At 51.7% G+C, this 16411-nt stretch overlaps 1 protein-coding gene across 1 annotated transcript in view; it reads right to left on the bottom strand.

The window, feature by feature from the left end:
• Positions 1 to 12912: 12912 nt before the first annotated feature.
• Positions 12913 to 16411, bottom strand: part of PAX5 (paired box 5) — a 165879-nt gene continuing 162380 nt past the window's right edge. The window contains exon 8 of the mRNA XM_067742410.1: positions 12913 to 12989. Within this exon, the coding sequence (XP_067598511.1) occupies positions 12913 to 12989 (77 nt within the window). The remainder of the gene's footprint in view (positions 12990 to 16411) is intronic.

The following is a 16411-nucleotide window of genomic DNA, read 5'->3' as shown; positions in this document are numbered from 1 at the left end:
CTCCACACCTTTGATCTCTCATTTTTGACTCTGAGTCCCCCTGGTCACTGTTTGGTCTCTTGCCCTTGATTCACTGAGAACCGCAGTCTCACCGAGCATTTGAGAGGGAAGGACTGGAGAACATGTGGTTCAGCTTTATGTCCCCTACCCTGTTGTGCGGACGGAGACACTGAACCCCACGTGAGGACCTTCTGACATGGGTGTGAGACGAATTAGGCAGGAAGATGCCTGTTCTCTTGAGGGGTGGGGTAGGGTTCTTAGATGATCCCCCCAGAGTTTCTGAAACAGGTCTGGGTCCTCTGTCATCCTCACCCAAGTCCACCCTATCTCCTGTCTCCCTTCAATTCAATTCAACAAACATTTATTCAATAACGATCAGCTGAATAAATAATGAAGGAATGAGTCTCTCTGAACCAAGCAGTGTGCTGTAGGCAATGGAGACATGGTGGTATGGCAGAAACTGCTGCTTGTGTTCCAATAGCCACCCTCTCCTTTGCCCATAGTAACAGAAGTTGTAGCTGGACCAATAGGGCTGCTCAGAATAAAGATCACCTTCTCCAGTCTCCCTTGCAGCTAGATGTGGCCACGTGACTCAGTTCTGGCCAGGGGGATATAAGCAGAAGTGTCAGGTGCCAGCTTCCGGGAGACAGCTGGTTCTCTTTTCTTCATCTCCTCTGTCCTGCTGCTGCCATCTTGGACCTCGGGGCTGAGGGATGTAGTCCAGGGAGAGCCGAGGATGTCCGAGTCTGGTCCTCGTGGGCCTGCTGCAGCCAAGTTGCCATATCAACCCCGATTACCAACTCCCAGGCTCCGTATGTGAGAGAGAGAGTAAATCTTACGTCTTGTAGAAGCCACTGTTATTCTGGATTTTTCAGTCATTCATAGCCTATCTATTCTGTTATAGGCAGTAAAATAAGTACTTAACAAGGGTTTGAAAAAAAGATTGTATTCTTCCTAGCTTTGCCAAGAAAACATTCGACTTTTTCAAGGGGAAATTTTATTAAGAAACTAGATCCTCTTGCTGAAAATATTTTAAATGAAGAGATATGTGTATGTACACACATACAACTCACGTTGCCCCAAGCCCCCACCAAGCATGGAGCAGAGATCAAGGAGCATTTACTGGCTGAAGGGAGAAGAAAGCAATGGGCATTTCACTTTAAAATGCAGGTCCTGACAGCAGTTCCCAGTCACCCCAGTTGATTCATGCTTTTTCCTGGAATTTTAGTTTTTCTGGTATTCAACTTTCAGCCGCGTCAAGGCATGCCAAGGTGAGGCATGTAAACACAAGGGCAGGCCACCAGGTCTGCTGGCCAAGAATATACCCACACAGGAAGTGACATCCCAGTCTCTCCTTGAAGATACCTTCAAACTTCCAAGGGATTCTCTTAAAGCCACTTTCCCTTGGCTTTGGAGAGAGGAAGCAGCAGCCCTGTCCACAGGGCTCCTGAAACTGCATTTCCCCCAAGCTCCCCACCACTTCCTCTCTGTCTCTATTTTTGTAGTGGTAGGGTGAATGTAGGGGAGTGGTACTGGGCAGTCAGGTCCGTTCTCTGAATTGTCACCTCTCAGCACTGCAGGAGGTGACTGGACTCAACTGTTAGTGGCTCCATGAACTTTTAGCTTCAACTTTGGGCTTTGGCTGTGCAATTTTTGGAACAACAGGAAAAAGTCCACTAAGCATCAGTGCCTGGGAGACAGACAGTGCTCAAGAAATGCTAGTAGGTATTATCGTTCACAACCCAACCCAAAGAGTCTTGTATTTAGAAGCAGGGCAGAAGATCAGAGTGGACCAGGAGCATAGCTGCTGATGACAAGCCATGGGACACTGTCAATTCTTCAGGCCAGGAATACACTTGTCCTCCAAGCCTGGTGTCAGTTTGAGTTTAACTGAGGGTAGGACAAAGGTGAGGAGCAGACAGCTGGGCATGGCTCAGCCATTCTTTTGCTTCAGCCTCTCTGTCCTTCACTGCCCCAGAGCTGGTAGAAAAGAACTAGGTGCAGCTGAGGTTGAAATTCTCTGGAATTCATGAGTGTCATAAAGATACAGCCTGGCTATCTGTCCCCAGGCCCATCTCCTCTTCCTCAGCACACAGCTAGACTGCATTTCTCAGCCTCCTTTGCAATTGGGTGTGGCCACAGGATAGGGTTCTGGGCAACTGAATGTGAATGGAAACGAAAACCTCCCAAGGCATGATCCTCCATGCGCTTTCCTTCTTTGCAAGCTTGATGCAGATAAACAGGATAACCTTGGAGGCCATACCTTAAAGATAGCAGAGCCAAAAGATAAAAGGAACCTGGATCCCTTAGTCACCTTGTGGAAGGCTGCCTGTCTACCAGGAACGCCCACACTTAACCGTTGTGTAAGTGAAAAACAGACTGCTATTTTGTTAAGACACTGAAAGTTATGGGTTATGTTTGCTACATCAGCAGGCATCACCTTAACCAGTACGCCAAGTTCACACAGTTAATGAGGAAATGAGTCTGCACCCACATCGTCCGTCCATGCTTTAAGAACCTCTAGGCATTTCAGGAGTTTATCTGCCCTGCTCTATAAAGTATGCACAATGTTTTAATTCCACTTTCTAGAAAGGTTTTCTTTCCAAACCTTCTTCTGGGCCTTCTCTATTAAAAAGGCCCATTTATAGAAACTACTACTTAGCATTTTTGGAACTTGTTATCCTATTCAGCAGAGTCTAAGTCAGAAGGCTTTGAACTCGGACAATTACTGCTCTTGATTAACAACAAGAACTGATGAGTTGGCCTTTCCAGTGTGCTAAGCAAACTCAGCCAAGCAGAAAATATCACTGAAAGGGAAACAACGGGAAGTGATTTTCTTGGTTACATTATGAGCTGTCGCGATATTTACACGTTTGTGGATAATGTGGGAACTCTGCTGCGCGTGCCCTTCCAGATGACACCGTTGGGCTTGAAACGCCATGTTCCCTACTTGACCTGGGCTGTAAATGTCATCCTGTGACTGCACGCAGCCAGCCTAGTGGGAAAACCACAGACCTGGGGGTGGAAGTAGGCAGGCCTGGGTGCAAGACCCCCGCTGTGCTCTTTTAGAGTCCCTGCTCCTCTGGGTGTCCCCAGAGCCAGCACCCAGGCCTGGCAATCAACAGGCCGCTGCGGCCTCATAGTGTTGGACGGCCCAGAGGCAGCCTGGAGGAGTGTCCATTTCCTTGCACCCTCACCCAAACTGGGTATTTTTAAAAGATCTTTGTGAAGTTGAATCATGTTTTTTCTAATCTTGGATTGGACATTTACTAATATTTAGTATTACTTCATTTATGAGTGATCTATGCATGTCCGTTACCCATTTCTCTTTCTTCGAGATAGTAGTATTTTTCATATAATTGCATACAGCATTTTCATATATTAAGGGCATTGCACCTCTTCACATTTCATGTTTATTTTCCCAGGTTATTTGTCTTTTGTTTCTGTTAAAAAAAATTTTTTGTATATAGAAAAGTGAAAAAAGAGAAAATCAAATATTTCTATTTTTTCCCTTAAGACATTTCTTTATAAGCTTATAAAGTCACATTCCATATGGAGACTTGAAATATATTTATCTATAAACCCCTAGTTTTATTTTAAAAAATTAAAAGTATTTGTTTAACCTACGAGGGATTTATCTGAATGTAAGATGTGAGGTAAGGATCTTCCTGAGGGCTACACTGGGAGTTGAGATCTGGGAAACAGAGCCTCTGGCTTGTGTGGAGGTTTGGACACACAGGGGCAGACGTCCCTGGACAGAGGTGGCACTAGACAGGCTAAGGAGGAGTTGATGTGTGAAGGGCACATCCAGGCTGGGCTTGGGTCTGGGGGTCTGTTTTTTCTCAGGTGATGCTGTGGACTGAATTGTGGTTTGGTAGTGTATATATGTCCATGCCTCTCTCTCGCTTTGTCACAGCTCACCCTTCCCCCTCCCCATATCCTCAAGTCCGTTCTCCAGTAGGTCTATGTCTTTATTCCTGTCTTACCCCTAGGTTCTTCATGACATTTTTTTTTCTTAAATTCCATATATATGTGTTAGCATACAGTATTTGTCTCTTTCTGACTTACTTCACTCTGTATGACAGACTCTAGGTCTATCCACCTCATTACAAATAGCTCAATTTCGTTTCTTTTTATGGCTGAGTAATATTCCATTGTATATATGTGCCACATCTTCTTTATTCTTATGATTGTTGTCTTGGGAATAATAAACTCTGCTTTACTAGAAAAAAAAAAAAAGAACTGGAGCTGAGACTCCCAGCTCTGGCTCTTAGGAGCCTTTATCCCTCCACCTTTTTCACGGCCCATGTGTAATCTCATCCTCCCAATGGGTCACCTCTGTCCCGAGCACCCAGCATGGGGCCTGGCTGCAGTGAAAGTTTGAGGAACAAATGGGCCTGAGGCTTAAGCCTCACATGGCAGGCCTCAGGCATCTGCTCTGCCTCTCTTGGTGATGGTCGCTGAAGGCAGAGGTGTTGCTGGAGACAGAACATGCCTGAGCGTGTTCAGGGTGGCATTTCCACCCTCCCTACCGGAGGCCTGGCCCAAGACCTCCATCCTGCGTCGTGAGGGGGTGGCACATGCCCTGGTTACTGCAGATACTGGTGCCCCATATGGAGGGCAGAGGTGTCTCCTCTGTTCCAGGAGAGCCAGGGACAAGGTTCTGCAGCCTCAGGGATGAAAGCACAGCTCTGCCTCACCGGTTCCCCTAGGTTTGGAGCCCAACTTTCAGTTCCCAAATGCTGCTGCTTCGCTTTGAAGTTTGTGCCTCTCAGTCCTGAGCGTGGAGAGGAGAGGATGCTGGACCAGTTCTCCGCGCAGCATCTCTCTCTCTCTCTCTCCCTCAGGAATCACCTCCGTCACCATCCATTGCCAAAATGAATGGAGGCCGCTCAGCCGGCTTTATTAAATATGAATGAGTCGCAGCCCATGGCCCCACGCAGTCACTCGCCCACTCCATCTCTGGCAATTACTGCGTCGCACACACTGTGCCAACGGGTGCAGCGGTCCCTGCCTGCCCTTGCAGACTGACACCACCCAGCAGGGGCAGGGCTCGGGCTGCAGCTGCCCTGCCCCCTGATGGAAAGCCACCCCAGGCTCCCGTGCAGCCAAAGCGCTCAGCTCTGAAGGCGTAGGGACAGGGCACCTCCCACAGAAGGATCGTGGATTCTTGGGCTCTGTCTCCTGGCACGAGTGGCTTCCGAGCGCTGCTGCACGTTAGAGGTGTGGGAAGCGCCCAGACTGCTTAGGTTCCAGGCAACTTAAAGATTCACCCTAGATCAAGGTTAAGAGCATGTTTGCATGCACGCACCATTACTGAGCATATACTCGTGCGTGTTAACCTTCACGAGAACCCCCTAGAAAATAAGCTTCACGTTAGCAGGGTCCTTGTTTGCCAAGTTCTCTACTGTGTCCCTAGTGCTGGGGACAGAATAGATGCTCAGCCACTCTTTGTTGAATGAATGAATGAATGAGGTGGGTGTTACTGACGATTCTGGAGCTAATGAAATTGAGGTTACAGAACTTAGCCAAGGATCCCCAGCCAGTGAATCAGAGCCAGAAGTCAAATCCGGCGGGGGGCTTAACCATCACTCCCCACTGCCACGGCTGCTGGCAACTTGCCTAGAACCTCTCGAGGGTGGGGAATCTGCCTCTCCTGCCCCTGCCCAGGCCACAGTCCAAAGCCACAGCACACCATTCTAGCTGCACGGATTTGTTCTGACCCTGATTTTATCAGGAGAGCCAATAAAACTCCCCACAAGCCCAATGGGCTTTGTCAGAGTTGTCAAAGACCATCTCTGAAGTTGTAAAAACAAATGAGACCAAATTCTTTTTCTGAACTTAAAAAATTACTTTTATTTTAGGAACCAATAAAATTATGGCAAATATTTACAAATAATTATCTCACATAAAGGTTACATAAAATCAATTCTTCACAAGTAACAGTCACTCATGAAAAGTCACACAGATAGTGAAACTACGCCAATCTTATTGCAGGTTTCTCCAACTAACCTAAAATAAATGTGTTGCAGTCAACCATTTAACTTAGAATAAAACCACAAATTCCAGGTTTGACAAGAAAAAAAGTTAAAAATGAAACCAAAATCCCATCCCTCTTTTCTCCCAAGTCCCACCCCCAGCCCCTGCCCTCCTCCCAACAAAAGAAAAATATGTCCAACATCTTTGGCAAATTGGCACTGCTGTAATTACATTCAAATATTATTACACACAAAAGCAACACACATCACTAAGAAAAAAAAAAACCACCAATATTTCAAGTCAATTATTTTCTACTAGAAAAAAAGAATACAAAACATACACATTTTTTAAGAAGCATTTTTTTGTCAATCTGTTGGAGACAGATCATCTCCTACTTTGAAAGGCAATTCAATTGTGGGTTTTTTTTTTTGTACTTTTTTTTTTTTTTTTTTTTTTTACAAGTAAGCGTCTATGCAGGCATCACAAACTTTGGCGGTAACAGTAGATATGTATTTCTTTGATACTGGAAGGTCAGTCCCTAAGACAAAGTCAGCTGTTGCAAAGAATGAAAAGCAAAATCCACGTGTCTTCCTGGCAAAGAGTTCCATTTGCAATGTAATCAGCATTTCTACAAATACTCCATGTCCAAGGCCACTAGAGACTGAAAAACCAGGGCAGCATCTTCCAGCAAGAGTCAGGGCAAAAACCGAGTCAGATTTCCACTCTTGGCCCAAACTTGGAGGCCCGGAAGCTGGGGCCAAGAAGTGTGGCCTCACTGCCCGCTACCCCACACTGTGCTGGCGGCTTGGGACCAGGGCATGGGCCTGCCTCTTCCTGAGCCCCGGGATAGGCTACTGCCAGGTCTGCTCATCTCCTCTGACCAAAGGTGAGAAGAGCAGGCAAGAATTGGCATGAGGAGACTCAGTGCTTTCTCTGAGTTTCAAGTACGTCTGAGGTGTTGGGGTGCGCATGCCTGTGCATGCGTGTGTACACTCACCTGGGCACGTGTGGAAGGGGAGGCCAGATTCGGAGGCTCTGAGCTTTGCAGGGTGTTTAAAATAGACTCAGGACTTATTTATTTTCTTTTTAGCTTTATAGCAATTAATTGGCTATTGATTGGTTGGAATGTTCAACTCTCCATTTCCTCAAATACAATAAAATAGTTTCATTAAAATGTATTCATGCTTGAAAATAAGGGAGCCATTAAATGGTTTCCTTTCTGTTCCACTCCAAGGGAAATGCACCGTTTGTAAATCAAAAATCCATCATCCAAAATCACTTGTTCTTAATGGTGCTTTTGGAGATGAGGGATGTTGTCATGAGAGTGGCAATTGTGGGGATGAGGGGCCCCTCTGGCTGCAGGAGTGGGTGGGTCCAGGTTGGGATGGGTGAGGCTGCAGCTGGGCCTCCTCCAGCCAGGCCGCAGAGTCAGGGAGGGAGGCACATAACTCCCAAGGGGTCCCTCCGCCTGCTGTTCCACACACTTCTCTCTCCCTGCCAGGCTCAGAGCTGTCCGAAGCTGAAGGGCAGGATTCCTGCCCTCTCCCTCCTGCCCAGAGGCCAAATATACCACCTGAGACTGACCCCCTTTTACAATTCATCAAGATTCCCTCAATAAATAGATAAACTGCTGCATTTTCTCCTCATGTGGCTCAGGGGTCTAAGATGTGGGAAGAAGAATAGACTTACTGACTGGTAGTTATATGTACCCTTAACTTGGAGATGAGCTAAACAGGACCCCTGGGAACACGTGGATTGAAACTCTAGAATGGCAGGGACGTGACCCTGAGGTCCCCTTTGATCCGCGGGGTCCAGGAACGGGACCCCAGTGTTGAGAAATTACAGTGAATGAAAGATAGGCTGGTGCCTGCCTGCTGTCAGCAAGCAGCCCGTGTCAGAGAAGCTGCAGGTCCCTGGTCAGGAGAGCGGGCAGGCAAGGGGCTCGCTCCCAGTCGGCCCCCTGGGACCTGGCCGCCACTCTGGAGGCACAGCCGCGCTGACAGTGGGGAAGGTGGATGGACACCTCGGCTCTGCCATGAATATGCAAGAGGAAATCCTGAGGTATGGGGACAAGGGGCCAAAGGGGCTGCCAGGAGGTGGGGCAGAATGCAGGCTAGGAGTCATGGCCTGACTGTCCAACTTTCCAGTAATGTATTTTGTTACCTTTTAAGAAATGCACTTGCCTTGGACCTCTCCGAGGCCAAAAGAACTAAAGGAATGTATTCTCCAGGAGCACTGGTGTGCGTGCCTGGAAACCGTCAGAGGCGGCTCCTGGATGGGTGAGAGGCCAAGGCCGCAGAGCCGCCTCCTAGCGGGGCCGCTGGGGAGCTGGTCTAGCCCCCGGTGCTGTGGACCCACCAACTCTGGCCTGGGCCTGGCCTATCCAGGGGCCTGGATTTTTTCTCTACCCTTGTGGCAGTTGTGTCTCAGACACATCTTGTTTCCAGGTATTTGTCAGGAGTGCTTGGCTTGTTTTTAAGATTGCCTCTCCGTGGCTTGGAGCTAAATTCTAACTGAAATGTCATCCAGAAAGGGGTAGCTGGAGTCAGAGGCTGCCAAGGCAGGGCAGACGCTCTGGATGTGACTTCTCATAAAGGGATTTCATCCCTCAGTGCCCTGTGGCCACATCTGGGGCTCTTCCCTGGGCATGTGAAAGACACCGGCAGCACTGACCTCCCCTCGAAGCCAACAGTCCCCTATCCCTACCCACTCCGACGGTCTACCCATCCCGCCTGCAAAGCCCAAACAGCCTGCAAGAGCCCAGAGTGTGGGAGGGAGAGAGTTAGGTACTGGGGGTGCCTGTTCCTGACACTGACCTGCTGGACAACTTGAACCTCATCTCTTACCTCTCTGCGCTCCCATCTCCCCCGATGTCCTTCATCTGCAATGAAGGACAAGGAGGTGAAGAAGAAAGGAGGCACTGGACAAAGAATGGGGGTCACAAGCTGGTGACCCGTGGGTCAGATTTTACCCACAGACTTTTTTTTTTTTTTTTGGCTGACAGAGCATTTAAAAAGTTTTCACACTTGAATGCCACTGGGTAGGGCAAGCCCCCACTGCCCAGGCTGCCCGTGCCCTGCAGAAGCAGCAAGGTCACCCCACCTGCATGGCCTGGGAAGCAGCAGGTCCAGGGCCCTTGAGATAGTGATCTGTGCTTCCCAGGGCTCTGGGCACCCCGATGGCCCGAATCTGGGGACTGCTGCATATTGTCACAGCCAGATTTGAAGTCTGTTCCACAGCAAGAAGGACAAAGACAAGAGGAGTGTGGGGACAGCTCATGAGGCTGGAGCCCTGGACCCTGGGAGTCAGAGCTGGGCCCACGTCCAGGCCCTGTCAGGGCTTGTGCTGTGGCCTTGGATAAGCTCCAACTCCCTCTGAGTCTCAGGCACAGCAGGGAATGAGTCGGGATGAAACCTCAGAAGAGTTGGTGTGAATGTGGCAAAGACTCTGCAGTTTTCAGTGTTAATGGGAATCAAGTTGGACCAGCAAAGCCACCAACCCCCTGGCCCCTACGTCAGGCCAGCCTCTGAGTCTCTGTTTTTTCTTTCCTCATTGCAGGTCTGGGGGTTTCTAGGGGACTGAAGGGTGTTTCTAAGCCACACATGCCCATGACAGGAGCATGAATCTGGAAAGAATGAGTCCTGGAAATCTGAGAATTCTCTTTACCTCTATCTTGCCATGTGAGCCTTAAATCTCAGTTTTTCCATCTATAAAATGGGCATTGTGATCTTTGCCCCATGGGATGGTCAAGGATTGCAAAGCACCATACAAACATCAGTTATGAAAGGGCTAACCCTAACTAAGGCGCCTTGGGAAAGGGATGTTGGGTTTGATATGTCATCATATTTTTCTTGGTTTCAGATAGACTAATGGTATGAAAAATCGTCGTAAAATCTACAATGTCCTTTTCAAAAAGAGCTGGAACACAGGGCTGAAGGCCCATGGAGGAATGCCCCAGACCTCCTGCCACAATGCTGGTGAAAGCCCTGGCCTTGTGTTTTCCTTCAGAATTCTCTGGCATCTACTCAACGGCTTGTGTCCTTTGGAACCTTCCTCTCCAAGCTCCCAGGAAGCTCCTTGGGCAGCGTGGGGAACTCAGCTGGTGAGAGCAGGTACGTGTGTGGCAACATGCACGTGCGTCCGTGTGCGCTTGTGCTTCTGCCTGGAAGCCCAGGAATCAAGTGGTAGTAATCAATATAAATGCAATCTGAGGACCTGCAGAGCCTCAGGGGAGAGAGAAAAAGCATGGAGGGAGCTCATCACAGGTCAGGAGGAGGAACAGGATGGGGAGAGTGGTGCACTTGGGGCCAGGTGGGCTTTGCCGAGGAAGGACGGCGTGTGCCTTAGGTAGCCGGTTCAGGGAAGGCTGACCTCCTCCCAACAGCCTGAGACCATAGGAGCATCAGGATCCAAGGATCTGGGTGCCAGAGGCCAAGAGGCCGATGCTGCAGACCCCAGACTCCACCACTTTCTCTGGAAGGGAGGGAAGGTGGGAGGGTCCAGGTAACATATCTGCTCCTACCTTGCCCGGCAGGTGGAGGCTGGAGCTGGTTCATCTGGGCTCCTGGAGGCGAGCTCTGGCCCCAGCTGCCTCCTTTCTTGGCACAGCAGGTTCCAGGGCGGTGAGTGTGCCTGCGGTGAGCTCACTGGCTCCACTGCTGCCCTGAGTGACTGGGCTTCCTCGGCAGTTCTAGCAGCTCCAGGACACCTCATCTGAAGTGGTGGCCCAGAACCATCTCCTGCTGCCCTCACTGTTGACTTCCTGCCCCAGGGATGAGAGCATCGCTACATGCCAGGGGTCAGGGGGCCGAGTCCCAGCCTCACCTCCACCAGTCACTGCCTGGGGACTCCACCTTGCTAAGCCTCGGTTTCTTCTTCTGTCCCACCACCTTGTAAGGGCATTGTGGGGCCGGGGGATACTTGGTGGTGGCCAGAGGGGGTCCGCTCTGTCTCCCTGCACGGTCCTGGGCTTCCCCAAGCTGGGCCTCAGTTTCCCCTAAGGGGAGCTGACTTAGGTCTTCCTCAAAGCTGAGTTTCACCCCCCCTAGGTGCTCTTTGTTTTTCACTTGGCCCAAACATTAGCAGGACTCCAGTGCCCCACGATGCCTGCTCGGACGTGGAGGGCTTGCCCAGAGGCCCGTGTCACAGCCTCAGCGCCCCGGGAGAAGGGAAGGGAAGGAGAGAGCTGTCGGGTAGTTCTGCAGGGGACCCTGCTCTACCAAGGCAGCTGAGGCTCAGAGAGGTGAACGGTCTTGCCTGAGGACACACAGCAAGGCAGGCAGAGGTGCGGCCAGGACAAGACCTCTTAGACCTGATAACCTCAAGTGCGGGCTCCCTCTGCCCCAGCTCTCTGCCAGCTTAGTGACATGCAGACATCAGGCACACTGTCACAGGAGAGGGCAAAGTCCACTGTCATTGTGGTAATTCAGTCCATGTTTGGATGGGGCCTCTACCTGTCTCTTCTGAGTTGGCAAGAGATACTTTGCAAGGAGTTGAGGCCCCAGGCAAAGAGATGGTGGCCCTGGTACCTCCATTTCAAAACCATTCCCAGTTCACACACCAATTCCTCACTGCCTGTCCTGTTCCTCTCATCTGTCCCCCAGATCCTCCCAGGTGGCTTTTTCTGACCACTCCAGCCGACAGTGAATTATCCCAGCTCCCACTCCAGGCTCCCAAGGCCCTTGGCCATGGCCCTGACCATCACAGCCCCTTGCATCAACAGGTAGGTACCCACTATGCAAGTCATGCAGCCGCCCCCACAGAGCACCTCTGTTCCTAGACGCACACTAGGTGCCATGAGGCCGGGGAGGGGCTGGTCGGGAAGTTGTGGCTGACTGCTGTAGGTGTTTGTGGTCCTTGGTCCAGGCAAAGTCTTTTTTGTTAATCATTGTCTATGTGGCAGGGACAGGCTTGCCCAGAATCCACTCACTGGCATCCTGGAGGGTGGGAGAAGTGTCCGTGGTAGGTGTCCAATGTGATTTGAGCCTGGGCACACCTCAGGAAACACATCCCAGTTCAGTTCAGTGGTTCCAGGGGCTGGGGGTCTGGAGAGCCTCAGGCCTGCCTTGGACCATCATCTCCTGGGTCCCGTCCAGCCCTAACATTCCAAGTCCACAATGCAATCAGCACCTTGGACGACATCTTACTTTAAAACAGTAGCTGAGGAATCTCCTAGACAGTTCTTTTTGAGTCCTTTGATACGGAAAAGAGCTGCTCGCACTGCACTGGGCCCAGGGAAATGGGGGCAGGAAGCCAGGGAGGGGTCTTGGGGGGGGTTGCTTAGAGCAAAGCCAACCCAATGAGACTCTTAGTCCAGATATTAAAGAAGTAGCAATGAGCAGGGAGCTGGGGCCTGGGGGTGGGCATCCTTAGTCTCAAGGGCATCTCCAAACACACCTTCAGGGGGCACCCAGAGCAGAGGGGATGCTCTGTGCACAGGTCTAAGTCATCCTGTGACACGGTGGGAGTGCTGGATGCATAATGGCTGGGCAGTCTGCTCAGTTGGACCCTCGGGCCCACAAAAAAGCAGTAAGGTATTTACACGGGTGCTGTTGAAGCAACAAAAGCAAAAACTCTCCTTCCCAGGCCTGGGGCAGGAAGACGGGCAGGTGGTCAGACAGCTAGGGGGCTGGCAGGCTGGGCTGGGGCTGCAGTTGTCTGCAGATCAGTCTGTTGGTTTGTGGAGACCCAGTCACATCGGGAGAAGCTCATCAACTGACTCTTAGAAATGGACGGGTGTCTAGAAGTCCAACAGCGCTACCATAGAAGCCCAGAGTCCCTGGCAGGAAAAGGGGAAGGGAGTTTCAGGCGAGTGGGGGGTTGCTGGGGGTTCGGTCTCATTGGGCCCCTCTGGCTGTGTTCGGAGGGGGCTGGGAGGCTATGGCCTTCAGTGATATGTGTCATAAGTGCTTGGCGCCTGCCTGGCTCCTGGGGTCAGTGACGGTCGTAGGCCGTGGCAGCTGCGGGCGGGGCAGCTCCTCGGGCAGCAGCGCTGTAATAGTACGGGGAGCCTGGAAGAGACAGAAGAGGCCACGGAGGTTGGAGGGAGACCTTGTGCCCCCAGCTCCGTACCAGGGGTCCCCTTTCCACCAGTGTCCCCTGCCTCTGTCTCTTCCTCCCCCTCCCCCAGTCCAGGCCACTGTCCTCTCTCACTAAGATCTCAGTCCCTGATCAGGGCCGCTGCCTGGTCATAGGTTTCAGGCCCTCCTCACCAGCTACAGCTGGGGTGGGCAGACCGAGGCCAAATCCACCCGCCCCCTGCCCCCCCTCCTGCCCCCACGCTGCTGCCTGTTTCAGTAATTAACGCTTGACTGGGACCGAACCTTGCCCGTTCATTTCTGTATGGTCTGTGACTGCTTTCATGCTGCTACTGCAGAGCTGAGTACTACAATAGCGACCACATGGCCTGCAAAGCCTAAAATATGTACTATCAGACGCTTTACAGAAAAAGTTTGCCAGTTTCTGAGCAAGATGATGAAAAGTCATCACTTCGTAGTCTGGCCTGTGGAAGCTTTGTGACCTAGCCCTGCCGACCTCTGGATTTCCCTCTAGGACCACCACCCCTCCGGCTCACTCCCAGGCACCCCGCTCCTGCAAAATCACACTCTGCAGCCATCTCAAGTATACCAGAGGCCTAATGGCAGCTACCACAGGCTGAGCACCTCCTGCCCCTTTACACACGTTGTCTGATTGAATCCTACGGGGCAGGTAGAGCTAGCCCATTATATCCACTTGCACGCCTCCGCGCCTTTTCCACGCTCTGCCTCCTGCGTGGAGCACGTTGGCTGCACCTTCACCCCCTTTCCTGTCTGCTGAATAGTGCCACCTCCTTCAAGTCCGAGAGCCCCTGTCTCCTCCTCTGGGGTGCCCCCTGTCCTGAGCCCACACCGTGCTGCAGGCTGGACCACGCGCTCTGATCATCTCTTTCTGTGCTTCTTCCCCCTCGCCTGCACGGAGAGCCCCACACAGGCAGGGGCTGGGTTCTGCTCTGCTCGGTGTCTATCGCCAGCCCCCAGCCTGGAGCCTGGCACATGGCACGTGCCCGGCTAGGTTTGCTGAGAAAATGAGCAACAGCACTGAGTGAACCAACAATAGTAAAGACCCTGCCCATTCATTCATTTATTTTCCAACCCTATTGGGTGCAGCGCTGGGCAGTAATGAACAAATGCAGGCCAGTGTTCAGAGTCAAGAAGGGGGTCAGAGCTCTGAGAAAAGAGCTCTGGGAATGCAAGATTATTCTGGCAGGGTCAGGCTTCCTGGAGGAAGCGGGTTGGGTTGAACTTGGAGGACATGAAGATTTGGATATGTGAGTACGTGGGCAAAGGGCAGGGGGCAGCCCTGCTTCCTGTGACCTCCAGACAAAGCCAGCGTGGGGCATTTTTTACTGATGCTGGGTTCTTCCCACTGTCTCGGGGCTGCTCTCTTTAACTGCCTGCTTTGGATGAGGCCTGCAGGAGCCCTGCTCTGTGTTCAAACTCCTCTCCAGGGACAAAAGGGTCTGGGGGGCTCAAGGGGACGAGCAGATTCTCAGAACCACAGAAGTTAGAGACACTAGGCTGTCTCTTCCTTTTACAGGTGGGGCTGAGGGTAGTAGAACTGAGGCTCAACCACTCATGTGCCCAAAGCCACAGAGCCTCTCAGGGCCAGAGCCTGGTGTGGAATTCTGGTTGTCGGCCCCTAGTTCAGGACTCTTTCTTCCATGACACAGTTCACAGCCTGTACAGCTATGTCGGAGGGCCGTGTTTATCCAAGTGGATAGCAGCTGGGGTCCTGTCAGCCACTGTAGACCACGTGTCTGCTGGGGCAGGAATAGTAAGCGTCTTAATTCCCCAGGGGAGGTGCCTCATACTTATTCTGAAATCTCACCCAAATCCAAACCAATCCCGGCAGTTCTCCCAGATGCCGTAACTGGGCACCAAGGCCTGAAGATTGCCAGTCAGGCTCTGTCACTCCTGGCTGAGTGAACCTGGACAAGTGGCTTCACTCCCCTGAGCCTCAGTTTTCTCATCTCTAAAAGGGGGGTCACAGTGGGGCTATACGAGGGCACCACGAAGTAAGGATGTGAAGGTGCTCTGGAAATGGACACTTTTCTAAGCCCTTTATATGCTTTAACTCTTTTAATTTCCACAACAATTCTATCAGGTAGGCACTAGTATTGCCCCCATTTAGCAGATGAGGAAACTGATGCACAGAGAGAATAAGTAGCTTGCCCAGGGTCACGCTGCTAGGAGGTAATCAAGAGGGCAGGGTTAGCATGTGCCACCGCCCCTCCAATCCCAGCCCCATTTAGTGGGTAAAATTCTCCCTCCCCAGCCCCCAGGAAGGCAGTAATGGCTCAAGCAGCAGTGACGATGGGGGCGCAGGCAGTGCCTTGCTGTGCTGTTCCGGAAGGTATGGACACCAGTGCCGTGCTGAAGTATTCCCAGAGATGGATTTTTCTGCTGCCTTCTGTCACCTCCCTGGTTGGAGCCCTGACTCAGACACCTGGCAGCCTCCTCTGCTCTCTCTCCTGAGGGAGGGGACCAGTCACCCACAGAGTATCTGCGGTGCCAACCCAGCATCCCAGGTGAGAGGGGTGTGTGTGTGTGTGTGTGTGTGTGTGTGTGTGTGTGTGTGTGTGTGTGTGTGTGTGTGTGTGTGTGTGTGTGTGTGTGTGTGTGTGTGTGTGTGTGTGTGTGTGTGTGTGTGTGTGTGTGTGTGTGTGTGTGTGTGTGTGATGTGAGGGCCAGCCCCATGGGCCCGAGCATGGCACAGGAGCAGGAAAACCACAGGGGCTGCCCCCGCAAATGAGGGACAGGAAATCCTGGCTCAGGCCTCAGAGCTTCCCAGGGGCCAGCTCTCACCCTGGGCTCTGACTCGCTTCCCTCTCAAAGCCTAATCTCATGGCCAGGCTGTCCAGTGACCCCAGTGCGAGGGCTCCATGGCAAAAATCAAAAACGCTTGCATTTACCGTGAGAAATGAAAACATCACCTCACAAAGCGCTCTGTCTTCCTGGTGCCCATTAGACCTCCAACTAGAATAAACTTGTCCTTTCTTCTGTCATTTTTCCTCTTTAATTCACATTATCATCAATTTACTTCTTGACACAGTCATTCCGGGCTCCTACTCGTTCTCTAATCCCTTTACAGTGGCCACAGGCGCTCCGGTTCTAATCCTAATTGACCGCAGCGGCCTTTCTTCCTGCCGCCAGCCTGCCGCCCCGCCTGCCCGGGGCCCCAGTGGGATGCTGGATCCCGGCCACCCTGGCTGGGCTGGGCGTGGGCAGACCGCAGGCAGCTCCTGGGGAGGAGGCTTGGCGGGAAGGGAGGCTCTCCTGCAGCTTCGTTAGGTGGCATTGCTCATCCAGGTGTGGGCAGGGTGTGTGAGGGTCCCACCTGTTTCCACAGCTCCCACTGATCTAGCAGAGCACAGAGGCACCTCAGAGCAGGTTTC

This window comes from Pseudorca crassidens, chromosome 7 (genome assembly GCF_039906515.1).
Source record: "Pseudorca crassidens isolate mPseCra1 chromosome 7, mPseCra1.hap1, whole genome shotgun sequence".
Lineage (NCBI taxonomy): Eukaryota > Metazoa > Chordata > Mammalia > Artiodactyla > Delphinidae > Pseudorca > Pseudorca crassidens.
This window is presented reverse-complemented; position numbering and strand designations above follow the sequence as displayed.